This window comes from Carya illinoinensis, chromosome 6, assembly GCF_018687715.1.
Source record: "Carya illinoinensis cultivar Pawnee chromosome 6, C.illinoinensisPawnee_v1, whole genome shotgun sequence".
NCBI lineage: Eukaryota > Viridiplantae > Streptophyta > Magnoliopsida > Fagales > Juglandaceae > Carya > Carya illinoinensis.
The window spans coordinates 26,382,381-26,408,805 of NC_056757.1; the positions used below are offsets into that span (position 1 = coordinate 26,382,381).

The window sequence follows — 26,425 nt, forward strand, 5'->3', positions numbered from 1 at the left end:
AATTTTTTTTTTTTTTTATAAGCACCGGGTGCGCAGGAACAACGTCCCAACTAATCCCAGGAGTGTAAAGGCCCTCAGCAAAGAGTTTCCCGCAAGTGCACATTGGGTAATTCAAGAAGAAAATCTCCCAATCCAATGACCCCAAGAAATTGTTTACACCCAAGGGAATTTAAACATTAAACTTGGGGAGAGCATACCCCAAAGCCTTTACCACTTGAGCCAACCCCTAGGGATTGCTGGTCAAATTTTATCTGAATTTGAAAATTTTTTTTTTTTATTGGAACAACATCTCGATTAATCCCAAGGGTGCACAGGCAAATGACAATACAAGCATCATGATCAACAATAGTATAGACAAACAAGTGAAAAATGCTAAACCTTTAAATTCAGATGCCTTCTCGGGAGTCAAATAATCCCATGTCCTCTCCACTGCCTTCCTAATTTTCAAATTTGTTTCCCCATCCAAATTTGCAGTCTACAACCAAGCAAAAAACAAAATGAGAAAAAAAGAAAGATATGAAGTCATTGATTTGCAAATCACAACAACCAAAAGCTCTTCATTCTTCTATAAAAGCATCATAATCATAACGATGACAATGATAATAAGGGCAACAACAAAGACGAAAAGATAATGGGAAAGAATATTAAGAAAACCTCAGTATAGCAGACACCATCTGGGTTTGTGCCAGCAAGAAAAAGCAGGTCAGCAGGAAAGAATCCGTCCTGCTTAACCTACACCCAAGCAAATCCAGCATTGTATTTTAGCATCCAATTTAATTATTGCCATTGCCAACACATTTATCATAATACTAAGAATGATAACATCAGTAGTGTAAAAAAAGAAAAAAGAGCATTCGAACAATTTTTCTATTTAAAAAAAGTTATAGATATGCTAGAAAGCAAAGGAAAATACATAAACCATATATAAGTCAGTTTTCTATTAAAAACAAATTCATGGAAAGTGTTCAATTGCACAACTCCAAGTCTGCACAACTACAAGGCTTCAACACTGTCAAATTCCAACAATGAGCTAATCAAAAGACTAGAGCTGCTCTCCACTGTCACCTCAATCCACCATCACCACCCCCACCCTCCAACCCCAAGAAGAGATTTTTTTTTTTTTTTTTTTTTTGGGGGGGGGGGGGGGGGGGGGGGGGGGGGAGAGAGAGAGAGAGAGAGAGAGAGAGAGCAAATAAAAACCAAAAAAATGAGGGGCTCTTCAGCTGGACTGGAGTGCTTAGGGAGCAACCACAAAGGGAGAGATCTCTTCCCCCCTAAATGGCAACCTCTCAAAGCTAATACATAGACATATTTCAGTAATTACAGTACATCAATCTTATATCCAAACATAAATTCCAAACATAATATTCCCAAAGAACCTACCAAGTAAAAGCACATATCTTCCAAAAAAATACACCACAAACTCAAATCAGTTTCTAGTGCCACGATCAGGAACAAAGTCAAAATACAGTAAGGAAATGGCAACAGGTAAAGAGTGCTTAATAATAAGCCTTGTAAAACTAAACACTAAAACAACAATGAAATCATGGGCAGCCCACTAGTTTTACACTTGACCCACAAAATAAATTAAAGAAAATAGAAAGCAGTTTTGACTTGGTTTGCAAACTAGCAATGACACTATAGTCCACAGTGATGAAACACAAAGTAACTGGTGCAGCTTTTCTCAAATATGAAAAATCTAGAGATTACGGGGTTTTCTGGAAGCATCAAACTCAATCCCAACACACAACACATCAAGTCCCATTGTGCAAACACCAAACTGAAGAATACTCACCCTTACAATGTCTCCAACCTGCAATTTTTTCCAAGGTATAGGCTCCCACCTTTGATCTTGCAAGACATCTATAAGATTGTTATTTACCGCCATGTCATTCTGAAAACGCTTCTGTTGTACATGATTAAGCGAGATGATCAAAAAATAATTAAGCAATCATTGTACATTTATGCTCCAATGCAAACTAATTAATGGATGGAATTTCAAGCCCCATGCTAACGCATAAGGGACAACAATTGTTGTAAAAAATGCCCCAAGCGAACAACAAATAAATTCATAAAGAAAACAGAACACCACAATAAGCAAGAAGAAGTTCAGTACTCACCCAATCCTCAAAAGCTTCTTTAACAAGAGAGACAAAGAGCACCAGACTCAAAGGGACCACATTTGTTATTGGAGACACAGGACTGCATAATCAAAACAATACTACCATACATCATGTATTCACAACAAAATCAGGTATCAATAGGATAGCTCTAAATCAAAAACTAGCATAGATATTTTATGCTAATTTAATCACCACAAAAAGAAGATGACAAAGCCAAAAGAAGGTATAGAAGAAAGTGGAAAGAGAATGAATCTCAACAAGCAAACATGATGCAATCATGCATGTAGTATGATAATTATTATATTATCACATCCTAAAAGTTTGAACTGATGAGCAAGGGTGATTTTAATCACTTCACGACATTTTAACATTTCCCCTCAATGGTAGATAGACTGGACTAAGGGTTTAAATTGAGCATCACTGGTTCTAATGCTATGTTAAAGTGAGCATGAAAGAAACATATGGTCAATTCAACATTTTAGAAATCACTCTATATAGTTTTACAATCGCCCAAGGGTAGCTTGGTACACAGGAATTATACAAGAGAACCCCTATACAAGAGAAAAGAAAATTAGAAATTCAAGAATATTTTTTTGATGAGAAGCAATTCAAAGATTATGAAAAGGTAGAAACAGCAAACTATTATGAGCTGCCATCCATGTAAAAAGGGGGTTGAGAACTTTCTTTTTCAGCTGTACCATTGAAGTATCCTCATCAAAGGTTCGTGCATTTTGTCATCTCCAAATACTTTTTTTATAAGTATGAAGAAACTATCAGGGAAGCACAGTTTTCAATGACACTAGAAACAATATATCAAATATATGCAACAGAAGTAAGCATTGAAATAAATGCAATCTTCCGTTTCAGAATTGAGGAACTAAATGCTAAGAAATATTGCGAAAATGCTATTGAACTGCAAGTTCAACATAACGAAATAAATACAATTTTCTGTAACACCACAGTATGTTATGGATAATCCACAAAGACTGGGAAGGTTATAAAGATAATCATGGGTACTACGTTTCACATTGGTTATTTACTAAGTGAAACTGAGCTTTATAAGTGATTGTAAAAAGGTTTCAAATTCACTAGTCTTTTTGAGGTTACAGCACAAATGTGACTAACATTTTTCTTGAGTCTTTTCATATGGTATCAAAGCCACCTAATAAGGTCAACATGTGATGCTGGAGCATTACTTGCCATTGGCCTAACAAAGGCATTAGGGATTTAAAAGGGGGAGTTTGTAACACCCCAATCCCACAATAGGAATATGGATAATCCATATAGAGTGGATAGGTTAGAAAGGTATCAACTAATAAAAAAAAAAAAGGTTAGAAAGGTATCATGGGTGTTCAGTCCCACATTGGCTACTTGCTAGGTGAAACTAGGCTTTATATGTGATTCTATGGAAGTTTCAAATTGATTACTCATTTTAGGTTTATAGAGCAGATGTGCCAGCAATTTCCTAGGTGGTTACATTTTCCATTTCAGTATTATGGAGCTAAATGGTTCAAAAGCATCAAGCAATACAAATCCAAAAAGCAATAACTTTTTAGCCTGGGACCTGATTGAGATTAGCTCTATGAAGGATTCGTAGATCCAAACCACCAGCTGAAATTAAACTTTAGCCATGTTGAGTGAGTTAAGATCTAGAGGGATAGCTCTCACATCGCAATATACATGTTATCTAAGATTAGTAGGATAAACACGAATACATCAAACTCGTAGCTATACAAAATTATTTTACAAAGATTTAAATGCAGGTATATCTGGAAGCCAACCCAATTTAGAAGAAGTTGAAGGTAAGCTGAGAATATCATACCTGATTTTTGTTGCTGATAAAATTGAGATTGTAAGAAAGTAGAGATTAGCTACCCGCCTGAACTGTAGAATGTAAGGGAAAAAAATCAGGAACATAAATAAAACAAAAATCAACAGAGGGCTAGCAATGAACTAACCCCAACCCATTCATGTAATATTACCGGTATAGTGATACCAGTAATATTAATTAACAATCTAACTCCAAACATTTTTTTGATAAGTAATAATCTAACCCCAAACCTTCAGCCAGAAAGTCACTATATGGCAGTTGTGGAACTAACGGAAGCTTGCATAGTTCAAATTAACCTAATCTAGTTTACCCCAGCATCTATTTGTCTAGATTTACATGATTTGGATGCACAAAGACAAGAAAAGGTTCTTAATTGTTAACTGGGTTCAAAAAATATAATAGTTCTAGGTAAAGTGCCCTTTTAGGCTTTTTATTGCATTTTCCAACAACTGGGTAAATAGATAACTGTGCAAACCGTTAGTGACATGCACTTGCAAGTTTGATATACTGTTGGCCATTTTCTGAATAGCTTACATTCAGGATTAATGGTTACTAATATAGGATTATCCATAAGGTCCTTGGTTTAAACCCCATTCTATTCATTTCTTAGATTTTGTACATGGAAGCCAGCAAGGCTAACAAATGGGAGCGTGGGGCTTTAACCTTTTTTTTATAGGTAAATGATTAAAATGTTATTAATAAGAATAGGCATAACCTAAGTACACAGGGGGCATACAAGAGATAACACCTATTTAGGAGGAAGAAAGAGAAACAAGAAACTCATGAATATCAAGGCCATTAAAATCTACAGCTTGCCCAAAGAAAAAGAGTTCTAACAAATAATAATCTGATCTCCTCCATAGAATGCTCCTTGTCTACAAATGTCCTGTCATTTCGTTCCTTCTAAATGCACCAAAGAAGACATATAGGAATCATTTTCAGCACTGCTGAAATTTGTGGGATACCATCAAGATTTACCCAACATGCCAAAAGCTCGGCCACTGTAGCATGCATGACCCAGGCTAGTTCTACCCTGCTGAATACTTTGACCCAAAGAGCTCAAGCAATATCGCAATTTAGTAGGAGATGTTCCACTGTCTCCCCACTTTGTTTACACATACAGCACCATTCTACCACGATCACCACACATTTCCGTAGGTTATCTGTTGTTAGAATCTTCCTCAAAGCTGCTGTCCAGGCGAAAAAACCATCCGCCAGCCCCACAAGAGGGGGGCGCGAGGGGCGGCCTTCTTTCTCCAAATTCATCTCCACAGAAAGTGCTTAGTTTGCAAGTGTGTGAGGGCCTTATAGAAAGAGCAAACTAAAAATGTACCTTTCCTGGTAGGTGTCCACCACAAAGTATCAACTCCTTGAGTGCTCAGTCTCATGGAGTATAAAAGCTGGAAGAAATTGTCAAAGTTGCTGACTTTCCAATCTTGGGCCATCCTAGTGAAGCTCACATTCCACTGGAATAAATCCCCAACCCTTTCCATGAGTTTGGCCACTGAAGCTTCTTTCTCATGTGCAATCATGAACACTTCAGGGAACAAGTCCTTGAGAACTCTATTGCCACACCATATGTCATGCCAGAACTTAATTCTTGAGCCATCGCCCATCACAAATCTAGTATAACAAGCAAAGCCCCCCCCTCCCCCCCCCCCCCCCCCCCCCAAAAAAAGGCCTCCGTATCTAGAATCAATCACCAACTTCCATAGAGCTTCAGATTCGGTATTATAGCACCAGAGCCATTTCCCAAGTAAAACCTAGTTGAACAATCTCAGGCTTCTTACTCCCAAGCCACTTGAAGAGATTGGGGGGCATATCGTATCCCACTTAACCAAATGAAATTTAAATTCATCCCCAAGTCCGCTCCAAAGGAAGTCACAATACAGTTTCTCAATGTGCTCTGCCACACTTGCAGGGATTGGGAACAATGATAAAAAATAGGTAGGTAAATTGCAGAGGTAGGTAAATTGGAGAGAGTACCTTTGATTAGAGTAATCCTACCACCTTTTGACAAATACGACCACTTAAAACTTGCCAGCCTTCATTCAATCTTCTCAATCACTTCATCCCAAATAGTTTTAGCCCCAGACAATCTTGGCCTTGCCCCCAAAGGAAGCCCAAGAAAATTCATAGTGAATGAAGAGACCTTTCAACCAAGAGTGTTAGCCAGTAACGGGATATTATGAACATTGCCAAGAGGGATTAGTTTTGACTTGGATAAATTCAATTTCAACCCAAAGACTACCTCAAAGCAATGTAGGAGTGCCCTTAGTGCCTAAATCTGGTTTAGATCTGCCTCGCAAAAAATAAGTGTATCATCCACAAACAATAAATGGGATATATGGATAGTACCTCAATGTGTATCACCAACCAAGAAACCAGTTAAGAAGCCACCATTAACCATCGCTAACATCATTTTGCTAAGTGCCTCCATCACTATGACAGAAAAGTGGGGACAAGGGATCCCTTTGTGCCTCAGGAACTACTAAAAAAGCCAATTGGATAGCCATTCACCAAAACTGAGAACCTCGCCGTCGATATGCGCCATCTAATCCATGTACACCACCTCTCCCCAAAACCACATCTCCCCAACAAATACAACAAAAAGTCCCAATTGACATGATCGTAGGCCTTCTCCATGTCTAATTTACACAAGAGACCCAATTTACCCGCTTTAATTTGACTATCAAGGCATTCATTAGCTATAAGAACTGAATCCAAGATCTATCTTCCTCGTACGAATGCATTTTGCGGTTTCATAATGATCCGACCCAAAACTCTGCTCAGTCAGTTAGCGAGGAACTTGGATATTATCTTATATACCCCATTCACAAGGCTAATGGGCTTGTAATCCTTAACCTTTGATGCCCCATTATTCTTGGGAATAAGTGCAATAAAAGTAGCGTTAAGGCTTTTCTCAAATTTCCCAACTGGAAAGAATTCATGAAATACCTTCATTAATTCCTCCTACATCATTTCCCAGCAAGTTTAGAAAAAGCCCATAGAAAAGCTATACGGCCCTGGTGCTTTACTTTTATTATCTTTTTTACCACTTCATGAGCCTCGGCCTCCTCAAATAGCCTCTCCAACCAGGTGACATGCTGTTGTTCAATGGACTCAAGAGCTAGCCCATCGATCTTCAGCCTCCACCCCACATGTTCAGTAAATAACTGATCAAAATAACCAGCCACATGATCCTAGATCATCGGGATCTTCGTACAAATAGCTCCATCAATATTCAGCATCTCAATGGCATTGGTTCGCCTATGAAAGTTTGTCATTCTATGAAAGAACATCGTGCCACGATAACCTTCTTTCAGCCACAAAGCCTGTGATTTCTGCCGCCAAGAAATCTCCTCCAATAAGGTGACCCTTTCTAGTATTGAGACCAGTTCTATCGTCCGAACGAGTTCCTCCAATGAAGTTGGTTGTCTCTCCTGAGCACTTTCAAGCTCCTCCAGTAGTGACTTCTTGCAGTTGCCTACATCACCAAAAGCCTACACATTCCAAAACTTTAAATCTTTTTTTAGAGCTTTCAACTTACTTGCAAGAATGAAACTAGGAGTGCCTTGGATTTCGTAGGAGGACCACCATCATCTAACCCGTTCCACAAAACCCTCTATAACCACATATTCACAAATTTAAAGTATCTTCTTCCTCCTTGAATTCTCCCACAATCTAACAAAATAGGGAAATGATTAGAACAAAGGTGAGGCAATCGGTTTTGACATACCTCCGGGTAATGAATTTCCCATTCCAGGGAGACTAAAACCCTGTCCAATCTCGACCACGACTTAGGGGAGGTTTTGGGGGTAGAGATGAGAATTTTGAATTTGAGATGAAAGTTTAAAATATTATTTTTAGTATTATTATTGTTTTAGAATTTGAAAAAATTGTATTGGGATTTGAAAAAGTTAAATTATTTATTATATTTTGTGTGGGGATTTGAAAAAGTTGTAATGATGAGATGAGAATTTTGAGTTGAGATGGAAATTTTAAGATGAAACATGTTTACCAAACCTGCCCTTATTATTAGACCATGTGAAGGTACCACCCATAAGAGGAAGATCCACCAAACCCAGCTCGAAAATGCAGTCTGAAAAATTCACCATGGATGATCACAACCTGATGTCTCATTATCTCTCACTTGGGAATCGCACAATATTAAAATCCCCACCAATGCACCACAGCAAGCCCCACCAGCTGTATAACCCAGCCAACTCCTCCCAGAGAAGGGTTCTACGCTATCCACTATCGGCCCATATATTCGAGCGAAAGCCCATCTAAAGTTATCCTCCACATTTTGAAATGAAACAGCCACTATGTACTCCCCAATATATTCCTCTATTTTTGTCACCACCTTTCTATGCCACATGACTAATACTCCACTTGATGCTCCAAGTGAAGCCAGAAAGACCCAATCTACATATGGACAACTCCACAAGCTTCTGATCATGCTTCATGGAAGTTTTTTATCCGCCTTCCACTCTCAGAGCAAGTTTTTTATCCAAAAGCGCTTATTTATGTTGTTAAGCCCTCCCTCGTGGTCTTTCTCAACTTGAGCTACCCTTATAATTGATAGATCACTCAATCTCTTGAGCTCCCGCTGTTTTTTTGTGTCAAATTTCTTGGTCTAGTTGTTTCCAACTTCAATGGCAATTAACAAAGCCATAAATTGTTCTTCAAAACCTTTACACTCAATGCCCACATGTTGTATCTCATGCACCTTCTTCATTACCCAGTCCGAAACAATGTCCTGCCAAGGAGGTATAGAATTCAATGGAATCGGCTCCCCATCCATCTCTATCCCTTGCTCTAGTGCCCACTTCGATGCCACCAACAAACCTGCCTCCTCCTCAGTAGACGAAGACCTATAGTCCAAATCATTAATTTCACACAGAGGATCTATCGACTGTAATGTTTCCACATTGACTTCCCCAACACCATCAACATCACTATTTCCACTTCCCCACCCTCTTTGCCTTCCATCAGCTCATTCTGTCCACCCTCTTTAGGATCACAGCTAGCCAACATGACAAAAATTGAGGCATCCGCAGGTAGAATTTTCGACTCCACCATAGGCTGACCCGCTAGCAGAGATTCCCCCACAAGGACCAACCCCTCTTCCTCTATGCTCCCCGTCGGTATATTCTGTCCACTCCTTGCCAAGAAAGAGTCGGTCGTCGTAGTGGGTTCATGAAAAATCGTGTTTGCTGTCGAGACAACCCTCTCCAACTACTTATTGGCCATCACCTCCACCATCAATGGATCCACTGTCTACAAGGAGACCACCAACACCCTCGCCGGTACCGATGAAGGGTGCCCACTTGTCGATGGGCCTGCAGTTGGTGGATCTCATCTCCTCCAAACTGAGCCCACCAATTGCTGATGGTCTGAGTGGCTCAAAGGGATCAGCCCAAGTCCTGTGTTTGAGCCCATTTTCCCTTTCCCTTTATCTCCTAATAGGCCCCCTTTGTAACGGCCCACTTGAAGCAACCCTCTCGCGTTGCCCACGCTTTTTCCTCCTATATCCAAGCCCATCTCTCGAATGAGGCCAAATTCATTCACACTAGGGCCCACCTCAATACCCCTTTTCTCCAAGCCCACCCTCACAACTCTTTTCTCTTTTTCACATAATATTAAAAAATCCACTCTATCCTGAAGCAAACAGAGTTGGTCCCTCACGTCCAAAAGCGCAGAGAGTAAGCTCCCCTCTGCCAAACCGATAGCTAGCCTACCACAACCACCCTTCCTTTGCATAATGCCTATCCCTATTGTACGAGGATCGCTATACCCCTATCCATTACCCAGACTTGCAGAGGATCCTCTCAGAACTTCCTTGGCACCACTACCTCCACCCTTGTCACTAGGTTGCGCCAACTTCGATGATACCACCAGAGCCTCCCTATAGGAGCAATGTTGTTGATGAGGCACCACCAGAACCTTAATGTTTCAGCTTTAAGATGTTTGTGAGCTTAATATGCATTTTGAGCCTACTTTCTAACAATTTTAGCTTTTGGGACGGATGGTTACTAACACACACACACATGCACACAAACTCCCAAATATGTATGGAAAGTGTTGAAACAGCAGTTAAAACACACATTGAACAATATATGATCATCATGTGGAGTCTGCTAGTGTTGTTATAAGGGTATCCCTTTTCTACAAGGATGAAGGATCTCACTAAGGCAAGAACCTTCAAACACCCTTCGGAACAAACCCAAGATATACAACCCCACTCGCTATAATAGTAATATAGGTCTCCTTTTTAACTACTTTACCACAAGAACGTATTGTTTTACACTTCTATCAAAGAAATGCATTATTGACTAACTTACATGTAGAAGTTATAATCTTTATTCCACTCAGGAAAAAAAAATGATGATAACAAAAGAAAAAGGATGAGAGGTCCAAGTCAAAAACAGAGAGTCAAATTATTTCAAATCTCCAATAATTCCCCATTTCCAAGACACCAAAGAAATGGACTTCATCAATTCTATGCACCTCCATTTGCATCTGCTAACCACTCAAAGCACAAAGCAACCCATAGATAGATGTATTGGCTTAACACCTAATGTTTAACTCTAGTTGTATTCATAGGTTGATTCAGAAATAACCACCCACTAACTGCCACCTTTGATCATAAGCAAACACCCAAGTAAGGGATCAACAAAGCAATATGACAATATATACACATTTTCTTGCCAGGATGCTTGAATATTACCTGTTCAAATAGACCTTTAGGTAGAAAAGTAAAGAAGTTGTACTTCGTAGTTGATATAGAATTCCCCTGACAAAAATGATACAATAAGAATCAAAATTCAAAACCAAAGAAAACTTATTGTAACCAGATGCAAGCCATGTATATCATAACCTCAACAAAGGCGTAGAAATTCCTAAATGCTAGATACCACAAACATTCATCCATGTAAAGAATATTTTTTTTTGTAAGTTCATCTATGTAAAGAATTACTTGATATCAAGACAGTAGAAGTATTTTCTTTGATAAGTACTACCATTTTATTAGAAAGCACAATGGCATAAGGCAGCAGAGTTATATTTCTTGCTAAGATTATTGTAAGTGCAATGCTTAATATAGGCAGAAACTCTTCGTTCACTAGGCTGTCCTTGTTAAATGATGGAACTGAAACAGTTGTAGCAGAAGGAAAGTAGACAAACAAAAACAATCCCATCAAAGAGACATTTTTTTGTCTAACCAATTGTTTCCGAAGAGATTTTGATGTACATCATTTGAATTTCAGAATGATGACAAACCATAGAGGCTTGTATGCTGCTGTTGGCGTGAGTTAGTCAGCAAAATACTTATCGGTTCATCCTTAGTGCACCTTCTTTTCAGGAGACACTGTTGGTAGACCACTTAGCAACCCTGGTCAAGCCTCCCCAAATGGATGCTTTGATTGAGAATAGAATATCATAGAAAAAACTACTTATTAAAGAAAAAAAAACTATTAGAGGCTAAATCCTAAGGAAAATTTCAATAATGGTAACAGTATGGCGTATGTTAGTTTTCCAATTCAACAGGGAAACTAAGGAGAGTTTCAATTGAAGGAATTAAATTCAGTGCTCTATCATCTGCAAAAAAGAGAAATTAAAACTAAATAAAAAAAACTGTTCTTATACTTTTTTTTGTCAAAATTCGGTATGGAGCCTAAGCCCAAAACCTGCATATAAGGAGGAAATGCAACTTAAGCCTCATCGACAAGTGAGAGGGACCGTAAACCGCAACAAGATTTGCTAGAGTTGTAACGATCAAGAATTTAGGACAAAACATATTTTCCAGCCGAAGTCAATTCTTCACCGACATAATCATGTATGTATAAGGAAGAGGAAGAGGGGACGGGTTGACGAACCATGAATCTGACGGGTGAATTGGCTTCGCGATCATTGCAGAAGATGGTGCGATGACCAGGCGCCTGGGGCGTGACCCGGCCGAGCCGAATCGTCCGAGACGACTGAACGCGCTCGTTCATCGAGGAATTGCCACCCAATCTAGCCGTGGATCTCGACGGCCTAACCCTATCCCATCCACCCATCTTCCTCCGATCGGGTGACGAGGCCGTCCGCCCCGATTGGCCTTCAGAGCGATTCGCTGTACGCGTTGATGCGGAGAGAGACGAGTAATCGCATTCGACCACGCTACGTACGGTGCCTCCTTTCCAATCTCGGCTTTTATTTCCAGTTTTGCCCCCGCACTCAGCTTGTTCTTTTCGCCCCTCTTTCAATTTTTGGTCACAGTCCCAGAAGAAGATGAAAGAAAGATAAATTAAAGAAATCAAAGAAAAGCCGCGTGGCTGCTACCTTGGGTGAATTGGTTCCTCTCGCGTGAGACTCGCGCTTAGCGCGTGCAAGCATGACCTGCCGAAGACTTTTAGCTTACACGTCGTCGTTTGAATGTTTGAGGCACACCGCGTAGGAAGTTGCTCAAAACCTTTGGAGACAGTTACAGGTCGTGGTGGTCAGGAGGCGGTTGACGACGTACACACGTTACCGTTAAAGATGAATGCTTCATTTAGGTTAGTTGGATGCGGGCCAATCAATAAATACTATTTGATGCCTTCGACCTCTGCCATTGGAACTCCATTGCATGAGCTACGATAATGCCATTGCCACACGCTGATATCCCTATAATAATATATTCCATTTTTAAGAATATTACAAAATAAAAACAAAAATATCCCCTTGAAATCTCATCATATTATCACCTTTTTTTTTTTTTTTTGAGACCATATTATCACGTTTTGTACACTATCTAAATTTCCATTCCTTAATTACTATTCTCTTTAAAATTAATTTTGTCGCGACTCTTAAATATTACATTTTTAAAAATATTAAATTCTTGCACTAACATGATCTAACACAATTTATCAGCTACCAAATTGTAAAAAAAAATAATAATAATAATATTATGAAATAGAAATTATGTATTATATTAAGGCTTTGTTTATATGTTAAGCTAAGTTGAGATGAGTTGAATTCTTTATAAATAATAATGAGTTAAGATTGTGGAGTGAGTTTTGTAGTACCCATTTAAAATAATGAATTTGGATGTTAAAATGAGTTCAAATATATTATAGGAACTTGAAAAGGGTTGTAGATCATATGTGTAAAAATGTGTTAAGTTGAAAAGGGTTGTAAATCTCAAGTGTAAAGAGGTTTTGAATTAGAATGAGTTTAATAATTTGAGAGTTTAGTATTTAGATGTTAGACTCAATTTAAAATTAAATTAAACTAAATTGATCTCAATTTAATCCAAATTTCAAACAGGACCTTAATTACGTCAATATAAAAATTTTCTTATATACGATTTGTGTCTAAACTTAATACTTCTCTATTAGAAAAGATATCATACAAAAATAATTCGAAATGCAAGGTGTTAAATATTTTTGCAATGAAAATGATTTTTTGTTTAATAAAATTTTGTTAAAATAATTACAACTAGCATACCTAGGTTTTTCCTATATATAGAGTTCACGAAATGTCTGTTATTATATAAATAACGGATTTGTCCGCTATTTGAAATTCAAATTTAGAGATGATGGATTTATCTCATTAATTCAAATGCTAACCGCTTTTATCCAATATTACTTTCAGATAGTATCTTGTTGGTATTGGAAACGGGTCGGGCTCCCAAAATTGACCATAGCTTATGTGGTGAAGACCGTGAAGTCTTTTATCCTCTCCAAACCTGGTTTTTCTATTTGGAACCAAGTCATATATTATCTAGTCTAAATGATTAAATATATATTATTTAAAAGTTGAGAAAAATATTTTTTTCCAGTTGTTTTTTAAATGGATTGTCCACTAGGAGGGTCAATCAATCACCCACTAGAGCCACGGGCGTAGCTATCATGGAATGTCATCAAAGTCCATTATTTTAAAGTGGAGGATGATACGTTATTTTACTATCATCATTTTATTATTTAATTTAAGTTTAAAGGGTAAATTATATATATGTGAGTAATGTTATTAAGTCTTTAATTTATATCATTCACTTTGCTTCCTTAACATGGCACCACAATACCACGAGACTTATTAAAAAAACTAGGTCAGAACAACGTGTAAAGCACGTTTATCTAATAAAGTGAGATAAGATTTTTGATAAAAAATAATAATATTTTACAAAAAAATTTAATTAATGCATTATTTAATGCAAAAAAAAAAGTAAATTTTAGGAAATATTTTTAGACAATAATAAGTTAGTAAAGTATAATATATTTCAATATATATATTCTACCTAAATGTCATAATGGTTAATTTAAGCTTGTAGTTAAATTATATTTTAGTTTAAAATCAAATATACAATATTATATATATACATATAGGTACTACATACGTTCAGATTATTATTTTTCCTCTCGTCTTCTTTCTCTGGTCTGTTTGTTTGTTTTATTTTTTTCTTTTTACAAATATATATATATATAGAAAAATAAAAATATCAGCTAGCACATCTTTATCATACGATCTTTGTGCTTATAAATTAATTCATATGATTTGCATGCATGTCTTTTAATTAGCAATTAATACTTGTGGTATTAGAATATTAATGGGCAAAAACGTAAAAGTAAAAACAGAATTTTTTATTGATTTAAAAGTAAAAGCAACTCAAAGGCAAAAACGTAACTACACAATAAAAAAAAAAAAAAAAAAATTACTATTTATTATTGCTCATATGGTATAGACACTTATTATAATAGAATAAATATACATATAATTTTATATATATATGCTTAATCAATTAATCATAACATCAAACTTATCAGAAAAAGATCTACACAAAAATATACTATTATTTAACAACTCATTTCACAATCCATCAATATGCATGATAGTTTTATTTCATACAAAGTTATTAAGTTTTTTTTTAATTTAATTTTAATTTTTTTATTTAGTTAAAATTTTAAATTTTACTAAACCTTTTAACATATACTAAATTGTAAAATAGTTGTAAAAAAATATTGTATATGTATTATTAATTTTTTTCCTTTCAGGTCAAACACATTGAGTATAATCTAACTATTGTCGTACAATAAAATAAAAAAAATGATATTTGTAATATTGAATTGTGTAAATTTTGTATTTTTTTTTTTAATATTTAGAACCCACGTACAAAAATATTGCTGTAAAAGAAATAATCAAGTTTTGAGAAATATTTTTAAAAGTTAAAAAAAATAGTATGAATTTTGACACTCAACCTGACTATTTCTGTACCTATTTGGGGGGGGGGGGAGTTTAATATTGGGAGTTGGAAGTGGTGGGGGGAAAGAATGAGTAGTGCAATCAATAGTGCAATCAAACTACCAAATTTCAAAGCAATAAGATCGGATGGAATCAGTGTCGCTTAGACCCCCACCTAACTATTACGAGATATTTCTCATCTCTACACTTTGGGATAATGTTCAATTAATCTCAAGCTCAGAAATATTAAAAATAACTATAATAATTATTTAACTAAGATTAAACACAAAAAAAAAAAAAAAAAATCTATGTATTAGAAGATCAAGGGGCAAAAACTTTTAATTAGCAATTAATATTTGCTGTATTAGAAGATCAGGGGATAAAAATGTAAAAGTAAAGTAGAGTTTTTCATTGGTTTAAAAGTAAAAGTAACTCAGGGGTAAAAATGTAACTATACAAAAAAAATACTGTTCATTTGGGATATATATTTATTATAATAGATAGATATATTAAAAAAAACAACTCAAAAAAAAAAACTAAAACTAAAACCTTATATTTCCTCTACCATTTTTATTTTATTGGTAATTATTTTTAAGTTCTATCATCAACTGTCTACGAAACTAAATTGAAAGTTCCTACTCTTCTTAAAGAGAGGAGACAAGATAAAAATAAATAAATAAATAAATAATAAAAATAAAAATAAAAGAGAACAGGATTAGCAACTCCCAAAACATTCAAGAAAAAAATTGGATCCAAAAGATAGCTACGTGAGTATATAAATTTTAATGCTTATTTCTACAAAATGAAAAAAAGGGAATGAGTTTTTACTTTTATACACAATCTTCTTATTCATTCATGTTCAAATATAATTTAAAGATATAGACGATGGGATTCCACCAATCTATGCCAAAAAGAGAGAGATTTTTAATTTGCAGATCAATTGATAAACTAATTGAAATAGGTTGGACGTTTTTATCCTAATATATCTCAAAAAGAAGATTATTTAGCTATATTCCTTTTTTTGTTTATGAACAGAGTAGTAGGCTTCAAATGAAAAGGATCTCGATCGGATGATAATACTATGTATCATTTATGATTACTCAGTCGAGCTGGTTTTTTTCTTTTTTAACAAAAATTAATCTATCACCAGCTCATTTGGTGATATGAACAGACCTTAGTACACAAAGCAAAAGAAACAAAAAACAACAGCTATACAACCATCCCAATCACCTACAAATTAGCAGATTATTCTTTTATTAACAAATGATTTCATTATAATAATAATCATTCAAAGTACTATTATTACGAATGTGTTTCACATGACTGCTCACTTGATTCCCTGCAGGTAAAGAGAAAAGAGACTTGGTGTGACATGAAATGTCTTCGATGCCTAAGTCAATAAAGATAATTGGGATCCTTTAGGAGGAAAAACTTAACTTCATTTGTCATAGAATCCACAATGGCCCTTTCGTAGGTGTGGTAACCGCTTGATCTTTCATTTGAATTTGAGTGATGAGATTTTTATTTGAATTTTCGTTGCCTTTCGGTGCTATCATTGATTGTTGAGATTGCTTATTAGTGATGACTTATTTTAAATACAAGAGAAGTTATTGTCATATCTTCTCAGTAGGCCGAGTCATTAGCTCAAAGTTTGTTGGTCCAAACTTGGGCTTAGGCCCACAAAGGCGGTCCAGTGGGCTAGTAAAAAAAAGGAGGGGATTAAATCCCTTCCAGTTATCCTGTTATATCTCGTCATGCGCAGCATGATAGGACTAATAATGATGGCGTCACATTGCATTCTGGACTTCTTGCCCTTTCATATCGCTTATGTCAAAGCATCATTCCACTTTCACTCCTCTTCGTATTCTTTCCTCTTGCTATTTGGCACATAATATTCTCTAACTTCTTGCCATTTAGCATTTAGTCACCTTTTTTCTTCCAAATACTCAGTCATCGTTCCCTACTCCAACTCTTTTGGTACTCTCCTCTTCTTTTTAAAATTTTCACTTTCCTTTGCACCCTTTTTGCTTATTCTAAATCAATGGCTTCTCTCAAATCCTCTCGCCCTTCCTCTTATCGTGGAGACAAGTCTTCTCTACCCCATGATCCTCTCCATTCTGGGGAGTTAAATGCTAGTCATCGCTCTACTTTCAAAGGTCATCGTTGGGTGGTGGCTATAACTTATCACGAGTTGGATTTGGTGGATTCGGTGAGGGACTGCTACGAGATCCTAGATTCCATTTTTTTGGGCTTGCCTAAACAGTGTTGTTGGGCTATTAATATGAGAGGTCTGGTCGTTTCTATGGCATTATATTTAGCAATGTTATCAATGGGTTTTGTCCTTTTGTTGACCTATGTGCGATGTGCTAGATTTCCTAGGTCTTGCTCCTGCTTAACTTATGCCCAATGCTTGGCAGATTCTGATGGCCTGTAATGTTCTTTGGCGGCAGGTTTTGGAACCCACAGGCAATGGGTATCCTAACATGACCGCCCATGAGTTTCTTTCCCTTCACGGTTTCAGGCATTTGGATGGGAACCTTTGTAGTTCCAGGGCTCATAATTGGTTGGTTCAACTAAAACTTAAGTATTCCCATGCTAAAAAATGGCAAAGAAAATCTTTTTTTGTGTCTGGTGAAGGTTGGGAATTCCCTCCATGTGAGGCAATGAACCAGGAGTTCCCTATTAGGCCTTATGGAGTATTGTTCCCTATGATTGTAGCCTCGAGATTATTCTTTCTGATCGCGAAAAGCTCGTATTCGCTTGGTGCAGGCTTGGGTGGAGGAGAATAATAATTCCATTTGGTTGGATGTCATACTAACCCATGCAAATATTGATAGGTTTGTGATTTTGCCCAACAGGGCACATGTTTTTGGCCGCCAATTTCTGGGTGCTCCATTGTCGCTTAGTGGTTGGAAAAGGGGCCCATCGTCAGCAGCGGAAGGCAAGGAAAAGAAGAAGGCTCGCTTGGGACGTCCTTTGCTCATGCTACGATCCAACCTTCAGATGAGTCAAGCTCCACAAGGGGTAGACCTTCGTCGCCTCCCCTGGAGAGTGGTAGAAAAGATTTGGGCCATCCCCAAATTCTACGGCCAACTCCGTTGATGAAATCATGGCTTAGGCTAAGGCTAACCTGGAACTAGTGTTAGAGGTTGAGTCTTTTTTTTTTTTGCTTGGCTAAAAGGCTGCTCTACCGACTTCCCCAAGTTTGACAACTTAAGTGGATGACGATAGCCTAGATGAGGATGAGGTTATCGCAACCTTAAATCCTGACTTCCTAGGAGTTACTCCTACCATGTCGAGCGGCATTCCATGTCTTTTTTATGTTTTTGGAGAGTCTTTCCAAGTTGAAGACATCTAGGGCCTATAGGTAGGGGCCACTTTCACCGTATCAAGCTTGCTTGTCGCCTCAACTATCTCCAGCTAGATAACTCCCAAGATGCCTTTCGCCTTTCCGACTCTATCTCGCACTGGATCTTTGGGAATCGATGTGAGTGAGGGTAAGGTGTCAATACCTTCCCCGCCCTTCAGTATTTCTCCTATAGGGGGTAGCATGCCTTCTCCAACTTTTCCAACGGACCCTCTTTTTGCTGATTTTACTCAGGCTTCATTTGATCTAGAAGGTGCTAAGGTCCCTCCCGCTTCTAGGCCTTCTACCAACAAAGGAGAGACAGCTTCTCAAGTGGAAGCACCCACTTCTGATCCCTCTTTGGCTCCTCTTTTGACTGCCAAGGGTTCTCATTCTCTATGAGATTTTGTGCCTTTCACTGGCGTGTCCTTTGGACCTATTTAGTTTTAGGGCTCATCCAATTCTCGACTTGAAGATTCTCACCATCCCTCGAGCACATGTCGAGAGCAGGCCTTTTGCAGCACTATTCACAATCTCCAAGCATCTGGTAAGTTTTCCTCACTTTCACCATCCTCCTTTCTCATGGTCTTTATCCTTTTGTTCTTGATTGGTTGAGTTCCCAAGGTGTGGATCATCTAGCGGCCACTTTGGTTTATGACCGTTTGGACTTAGAAGAGGAAAATGAGTCCATGCGTTCTTTCGTTGATCGTGCTCACAACGCCATTCTCATCGCCTGAGCAGAGAATGAGGAGGTGACTGGGAGAATGTATAGGCTCGAATCCTACTCTCACCAACCTGAAGATCAAGTTGTCTCCCTGCGTGAGGAGGCTAACATGCTCAAGTCAAAGCTTGCAATTTCCCAAGAATTAGCCAATGTCGTCATGAGGCAGAGGCTAGGGGAGCATAACAAGAGGGTTCTCAGCCAAATGGAGAAAGAGGCGGAGTAGAAGAACGTTGATTATGCTACTTGCCTGGTTGCTTCTGAAGAGGGAAATTGGGAATCAAACATTCGTTTGAGCATTGCTGAAGGTGAGAAAGTTAAGGTGGAGGAGCAACTGGCAAAGGTAAAGAAAGAGCTTAAGGGCCATGATTGCCGTTATTTACAACTGAGTGAGATTCTGGAGTCGCACATAAAGTAGTTGTTGAAGTCGGAGTTGAAGGTGAACAAGCTGAATGTTGAACTAGCTCACTCTCAGGATGAAGTGGCCCATATCCACCCTTAGTTGATAACCGCTTACATCGTTCAACATCGGGCTTGGGGTCTTGGTATTGGGATCAAGCAGTTGAGAGAGATCTTACTCGCCCACCCAGAGACAAACCTCCACACTCTGGAGTGGAAGTCGATTCGAGCTAATCTTTCTGCTTACCATGTCTTCAACTCCCTTGGATGGATACAATGCTAGAAGCTTTTCCTCCTCCCCGTCATTCTTAAAGCCTTGCTCATGTTATCAACTTTTAAGTTTATGTTTTAAAATTTTTTGAATTCATGGAAAGTTATGTATGTATTCGACAATGTGCTTTTGCATTTTTATTGAACATGATATTTCATTTCAATTTCTGTTAATTGAGTTCATGGAATGTCACTCTGCTTGATTGATTGCTATTCGATATTCCCTTTACATCGTTCCCTGTTTCTCTGTGTAGCATAGGCTAGTAAATATAGTGAGAGGTTACCTCGACCATATAACTTGGGCGACTAAGTGTAGCGGAAGGATGTCTTGACCTCGTAGCTTCGGTGAGAAAGTATAGTGGGAGATTGCCTTAACTGCATAACTTGGGGCAATTAAGTTTAGTGGGAGAATGCCTCGACCATATAACTAGGGTGACTAAGTATAGCAGGAGATTGTCTCGGCCACATAGCTTAGACAAGTAAGTATAGCAGAAGGTTGCCTCAACCGCATAACTTGGGCGATTAAATGTAGTGGGAGGATACCTCGACCGCATAATTTGGATAGCTAATTATAGAGAGAGGATGCCTCATCCATGGCAAGTATGTGTAGCGGAAGGTTGCCTCGACCTTGTAACTAGGGCAACTAAGTGTAGCAAAGGTTGCCTTGACCAAGTAACTTGGGCGATTAAGTATAGCAGGAGGATGCCTCGACTACGTAACTTGGGCTACTAAGTGTAGCGGGAGGATGCCTTGACCGCATAGCATAAGTGAGTAAGTGTAGCAGGAGATTGCCTTGACGGTGTAACTTGGGCCATTAAGTGTAGTGGGAAGATGCCTCAACCGCATAACTGAGCCACTAAGTGTAGCAAGAGGATGCCTCAACCACGTAATTTAGGCGAGTAAGTGTAGCAGGAGGTTACCTCGACCGCGTAACTTGAGTGACTAAGTGTAGTAGGAGGATGCCTCGACCGCGTAGCATAGGCGAGTAAGTGTAGCGAGAGGTTGCCTCAACCTTGTAACTTGGGCAATTAAGTGCAGCAGGAAAATGCCTCAATTGTGTAACTTGGGTGACTAAATGTAGTGAAAGGATGCCTCAATGTAGCTTATGTGAGTAAGTGTAGCAGGGGGTTGCCTCGATCGCATAACTTTGGCGATTAAATATGGCGGGAGGATGCCTTGATTACGAAACTTGGGCGACTAATTATAGTGAGAAGATATCTCAACTAGGTAACTTGGGCAATTAAGTTTATCATGAAGACGCTTCAACCGCGTAACTAGGTTGACTAAGTATAGCGAGAGGTTGCCTCGACCACATAACTTGGACAATTAAGTATAGTGGGAGGATGCCTCGTCCGTGTAACATGGGCAACTAAGTGTAGTGAGAGAATGCCTCGACCTCATAACTTGGGCAACTAAGTGTAGCGAGAAGAAGTCTCAACCATGTAGCTTAGGTGAGTAAGTGTAGCAGGCGGTTGCCTCGACCACATGATTTGGGCGATTAAGTATAGCAGAAAGATACATCGACCGCATAACTAGGGCAACTATGTGTAGTGGGAGGTTGACTCAATTGCATAGCTTAGACAAGTAACTGTAGCAGGAGGTTACCTGGACTGCATAACTTAAGCCATTAAGTGTAGTGGGAGGATGTCTCAACTATGTAACTTAGGCGACTAAATGTAGCGAGAGGATGCCTAGACTGCATAGCATAGGCGAGTAAGTGTAGCAGGAGGTTACCTCGACCGTATAACTTGGACGATTAAATGTAGTGAGAAGATGTTTCAAGCGTGTAACTTGGGCTACTAACTATAGTGAGAGGATGCCTCAACCGTGTAGCTTAGGCGAGTAAGTGTAGAGGGATGTTGCCTTGACTGCATCACTTGGGCGATTAAGTTTAGCAAAAGGATGTCTTAGTTGCATAACTAAGGCAACTAAGTATAGCGGGAGGTTGCCTTAACCATGTAAATTGGGCGATTTAAGTGTAGTGGGAGGATGCCTCGACTGCTTAACTTGGGCTACCAAGTATAGCGAGAAGATGCCTCGACTGCATAACTTGGAAAATTAAGTATAGAGGGAGGATGCCTCGACCATGTAACTTGTGTGACTAAGTGTGGTAGGAGGATGCCTCCATAGTGTAGCTTAGACGGGTAAGTGTAGTGGGAGGTTGTCTCAACCGCGTAACTTTTGCAATTAAGTGTAGCGGGAGGATGCATCGACCAAGTAATTAGGGCGACTAAGTGTAGTTGGAGTTTGCCTCAACCACGTAGCTTAGGCTAGCAAGAGTAGTGGGAGGTTGCCTCGACTACGTAGCTTAAGTGAGTAGCAAGAGGTTGCCTCAGTCGCGTAACTTGGGCGATTAAGTGTAATAAATTAGCAAAAATACAATATGTGGAAACAAACAACTTTATTTATTTTGCTGGAGCCATTATAGTGTGAATTACACAAAGTACTTTCAAATGTTCGACGTTCCAGGGCGTGGCAGCTCATTTCCCTTAGCATTCTTGAGGCGATAGGTTCATGGGCAATGGTTGGCTACCAAGACATACAGCCCTTCCCATTGTGATCCTAGTTTTCCTTCCTCTGCTGTGGTAACCTCGATTTCTTTAAGGACTAAGTCATCCACCTTGAAGCCTCAGCTTGACCCTTTTATTGAAATATTGCTCTATTTTTCTTTTGTTTGCTGCTACCCTTTCTTTAGTGTCTGTCCTTATCTCCTTTAGAAGGTCTAAACTTTTTTGCAATACCCTGTTGTTTCCTATGTTGAAATTTTTCATCCTATGGCTTGGCAACCCAACTTCAATTGGTATCACTGCTTCACTCCCATAGGCCAGGGCGAAGGGTGTCTCGCTGGTTGATGTTTTTGCCATTGTTCTATAAGCCCATAATATCCCTGGAAGTTTGTCCGCCCAAGCTCCCTATTTCTCTCCTAACTTCTTCAATATTCCTACAATAGTTTTGTTGGTTGCTTCAACTTGCATGTTTGCTTGTGGGTGCCCCAGGGATGAGTACTTTACCTTGATCTCTAGTTCAACGCACCACCTACAGTAATGTTAGGAATCGTTGCTTGCTGCTGTTAGAGATAATGCTCAAAGGTATGCCGAACTGACATATTATCGCCTTCCATAGGAATTTTGTAATGCCTTGGGCGGTTATTGTTGTCATCGCCTCAGCTTCTGCTCATTTCATGAAGTAATAGATGGTAAAGATGATGAACTTAGTTCCCCCTTTACTAGGTGGCATAGGGCTAACTAGATCTACACCCCATTGAGCAAAGGGCTAGAGGGAAGTTATTAACTTCAACTCCTCGGGTGGACTGCTTGGGATTGGCGCATGTAATTGGCCTAGACTCATTTTTTGACAAACTCTTTGTCATCTTTGAGGGCATTCAACCAATAATACGCTACTCTCATGACCTTGGCTACAAGGGCTTTTCCTCCTGAGTGGTTTCTGCATATTCCTTTGTACACTTTTTTCATAACATAACTTTGTACACTTTTTTCATGACATAACTGACCTCTTCCTTCGAAATACACCTTAGGAGTGGTGTCAAGAACCTTCTTTTATATAATACTCCACCAATTATGGTGAAATGGGTGGCCCTGCTCTTAACTTTTCTTGCTTCTTCTCGGATGGTTGGGAGGTCTCCAATTTCTAGGCACTGGCTTTGTCACTAGCCCACTCTGATGTGTCTTTACCTACCTCTAGGACCTCAGCTCCTATAGCCGATGTGTCTATGGCCGAGTGGTAATTTCCCCAGGTAGGGTTTTTTGTTGCTTTGCTAATGCCATATGTGCTAGTCGGTCAGCTTTCCAATTATCAGACCATGGGATGCACTCAATTCTGAAGTAGAGAAAGAGACTGCGCCCCTCGTGTACCTGCTAGTGGTACCTCATTAGTTCTCGCTTTTTGCAAAGTATTCTCTTGTTACTTGGCCAACTACGACTTGTGAATCTGCCTTCATCTCAACCTTTCTTTCTCTCGAGGTCTCGACTATGGCAAGTCTTGTGAGCATCACTTCATATTCAACCTCTTTTTTTGTTACTTTAAAGTCTAGCCTTATTGCATGGTGCGTCTCAAGCCCTCGTTCATTATCATGTGCGCGCCTTCTTCCCCCTCCCCCCCTATTTGACAAGATGAACCATCAACATATATCTACCTTAGTTTTTCATTAGTAGCTTCGGTACCTCTTCTTGAAAATTCATGAACTCTACTACAAAATCAGTTAGGATTTGTCCCTTTACGGTAGTCTTGGGGATGTAACTGATGTCGAACTCACTCAATTTGATCAACCATTTGACTAATTGGGCTGAGATTTCTGGTCGTTGTAACACTTTCTGCAAGGGTATCACGATCCTTATAGGATGCACTCATTTTTGAAATAGAGAAGGCAATCACGCCCCTCATGTATCTGCTAGAGGTACCTTATTAGTTCTCACTTTTTGACAAGTATTCTTATGTTACTAGGCCAACTATGACTTGTCAATTTGCCTTCATCTCAACCTCTCTTCCTCTCGAGGTCTCGGCTATGGCAAGTCCTACGAGCACTGCTTTATATTCAGCCTCTTTTATTCATTACTTGAAAGTCTAGTCTTATTGCATGGTGCGTCTCAACCCCTTTGTTCGTTATCATGTGCATGCCTACTCCCCCACGTTTGACAAGATGAATTGTCAACATATACCTACCATGGTTTTTCATTAGCAGCTTTTGGTACCTCTTCTTGAAAATTTGTGAACTCTGCTACAAAATCAACAGGATTATGTCCCTTTACAATAGTCCTGGGGATGTAATTGATGTCGAACTCACAATCAACAATTAGACTAATCGGGCTGAGGTGTATGGTCATTGTAACACTTTTTGCAAGGGTTCCACGATCCTTATGGGATGTGCTTGCAGTCCATGTGCGGTCGTTACAACTGCGAAGGCGATCATTTCTATGTTTGGATATCGAGCTTCAGCCCCCTTTAGGACTCTGCTTATATAATACATGTGCTTTTGCTTATGTAATACAGTTGGGACCTCTATAATTACTCAAAATTTTCAAATCTAGGTGTTAAACAGTAATAAAAGTGTACAAAATATAGGAAGGCAAAATTAGGAGAAACATAATAGTTTAGATCTCATGTTTTCTTGGCCTACAGACTCAACATGGTCTGAGAGAAGGCCAACCATAAATTCGTTTTTGTTGACAATCGACAAGAGGTCTTGTGACGCCCCCAAATTCCGTTTGAGATCGGACGAACATTTGAAGCGTCGAGACATGCAATACAAGGTTACCTGCCCCCGTTCATGACATATAAGATGCAATATTCCTAACATGCATCCAACAATATGCAATATTCGCAGTGGATAAATTTTTTCTTTAGCAATACTATACACCAAATTGAAAAGATCTCAAATGCTTAAAACATATTTCATACATAAAAATCCATTGAACAACTAGGATCACAACACTAGTCCAAAATGGTTATGATCCAAAAAGTACTAGATATGCAACTCAATCGTACAAATAGTAATTTACGTTAATTACTATATTAACATTTATGTCGCACCGTCGCTTAGTCAACTGTGTCTAGTTGATCAGCTCCTGATTCTCCTTCAGGTCCTGTAACAAGATCTACCATTCGGGGGGAATGGTAGTTGGGACTACCAACTACCAAAGTGAGATTTGATTACAAATCTCAGTAAGTTAACAAAAAAACTTCCACACAAACTAATAATGCATGGATGACAGTAAAAGCATAAATGCATAATCAAATTCATAAGTAATTAAAGCATAACTTGGCGTACAACATAGCATAATTGACATAACTTAAATTGAAACATGAACTGAACTTGACTTGACATGAACTTATTCTGAAATTTGACTTAGCATGAACTTGCTTTGAAACTTGAATTAACGTGAAAAATACATACTCCACAGTTATTGTGGCCCCATGTATTCTACGTGTAAATACATACTCCACAGTTGTTGTGGCCCCATGTATTCTACACAAACTTGACTTAATATGAAAAATACATACTCCACAGTTGTTGTGGCCCCATGTATTCTACGTGTAAATACATACACCACAGTTGTTGTGGCCTCATGTATTCTACGGAAACTTATTCTTTAACTGCTTAAATACATACTCCACAGTTGTTGTGGCCCCATGTATTCTACGTGTCACAATTGCTGTGTCTCACGCAGTGTATGCGCCACAATTGCTGTGACCCCATACATAAGTAATAAAGATGAAACATGACTGGAATACGAAATGACTGAAGTCCTGACATAACATAACGTGACTTGAACATAACTTGAAATACATGACCAACTTGAGATAGAAACATTTCGTAACATGGCATAACATATAATAGACAACATATTTAACATGACATACTTGTAACAGTGAATATTACATGACTTGACATACATGTAATAGATGGTATACTTAGCATGACGTACTTGTAAGGTACAGTAATACATGACAGAATATATTATGTAATAGATAAAAATTGATGAAAGAATAAATTTTGTATAATAGACAATTAC

At 38.5% G+C, this 26,425-nt stretch overlaps 1 protein-coding gene across 1 annotated transcript in view; it reads right to left on the reverse strand.

Moving 5' to 3' along the window:
• The window catches only part of LOC122312841 (phospholipid-transporting ATPase 3), a 33,463-nt gene extending 21,237 nt beyond the window's left edge, over positions 1 to 12,226 (reverse strand). Inside the window, exons 1-7 of the mRNA XM_043127486.1 lie at positions 11,835 to 12,226; positions 10,688 to 10,753; positions 3,946 to 4,007; positions 2,121 to 2,202; positions 1,796 to 1,906; positions 655 to 732; positions 379 to 475 (exon numbers count right to left, since the gene is read on the reverse strand). Of these exons, the coding sequence (XP_042983420.1) occupies positions 379 to 475; positions 655 to 732; positions 1,796 to 1,906; positions 2,121 to 2,202; positions 3,946 to 4,007; positions 10,688 to 10,753; positions 11,835 to 12,017 (679 nt within the window). The 5' untranslated portion in view covers positions 12,018 to 12,226. The remainder of the gene's footprint in view (positions 1 to 378; positions 476 to 654; positions 733 to 1,795; positions 1,907 to 2,120; positions 2,203 to 3,945; positions 4,008 to 10,687; positions 10,754 to 11,834) is intronic.
• Between the last annotated feature and the right edge of the window lie 14,199 nt (positions 12,227 to 26,425).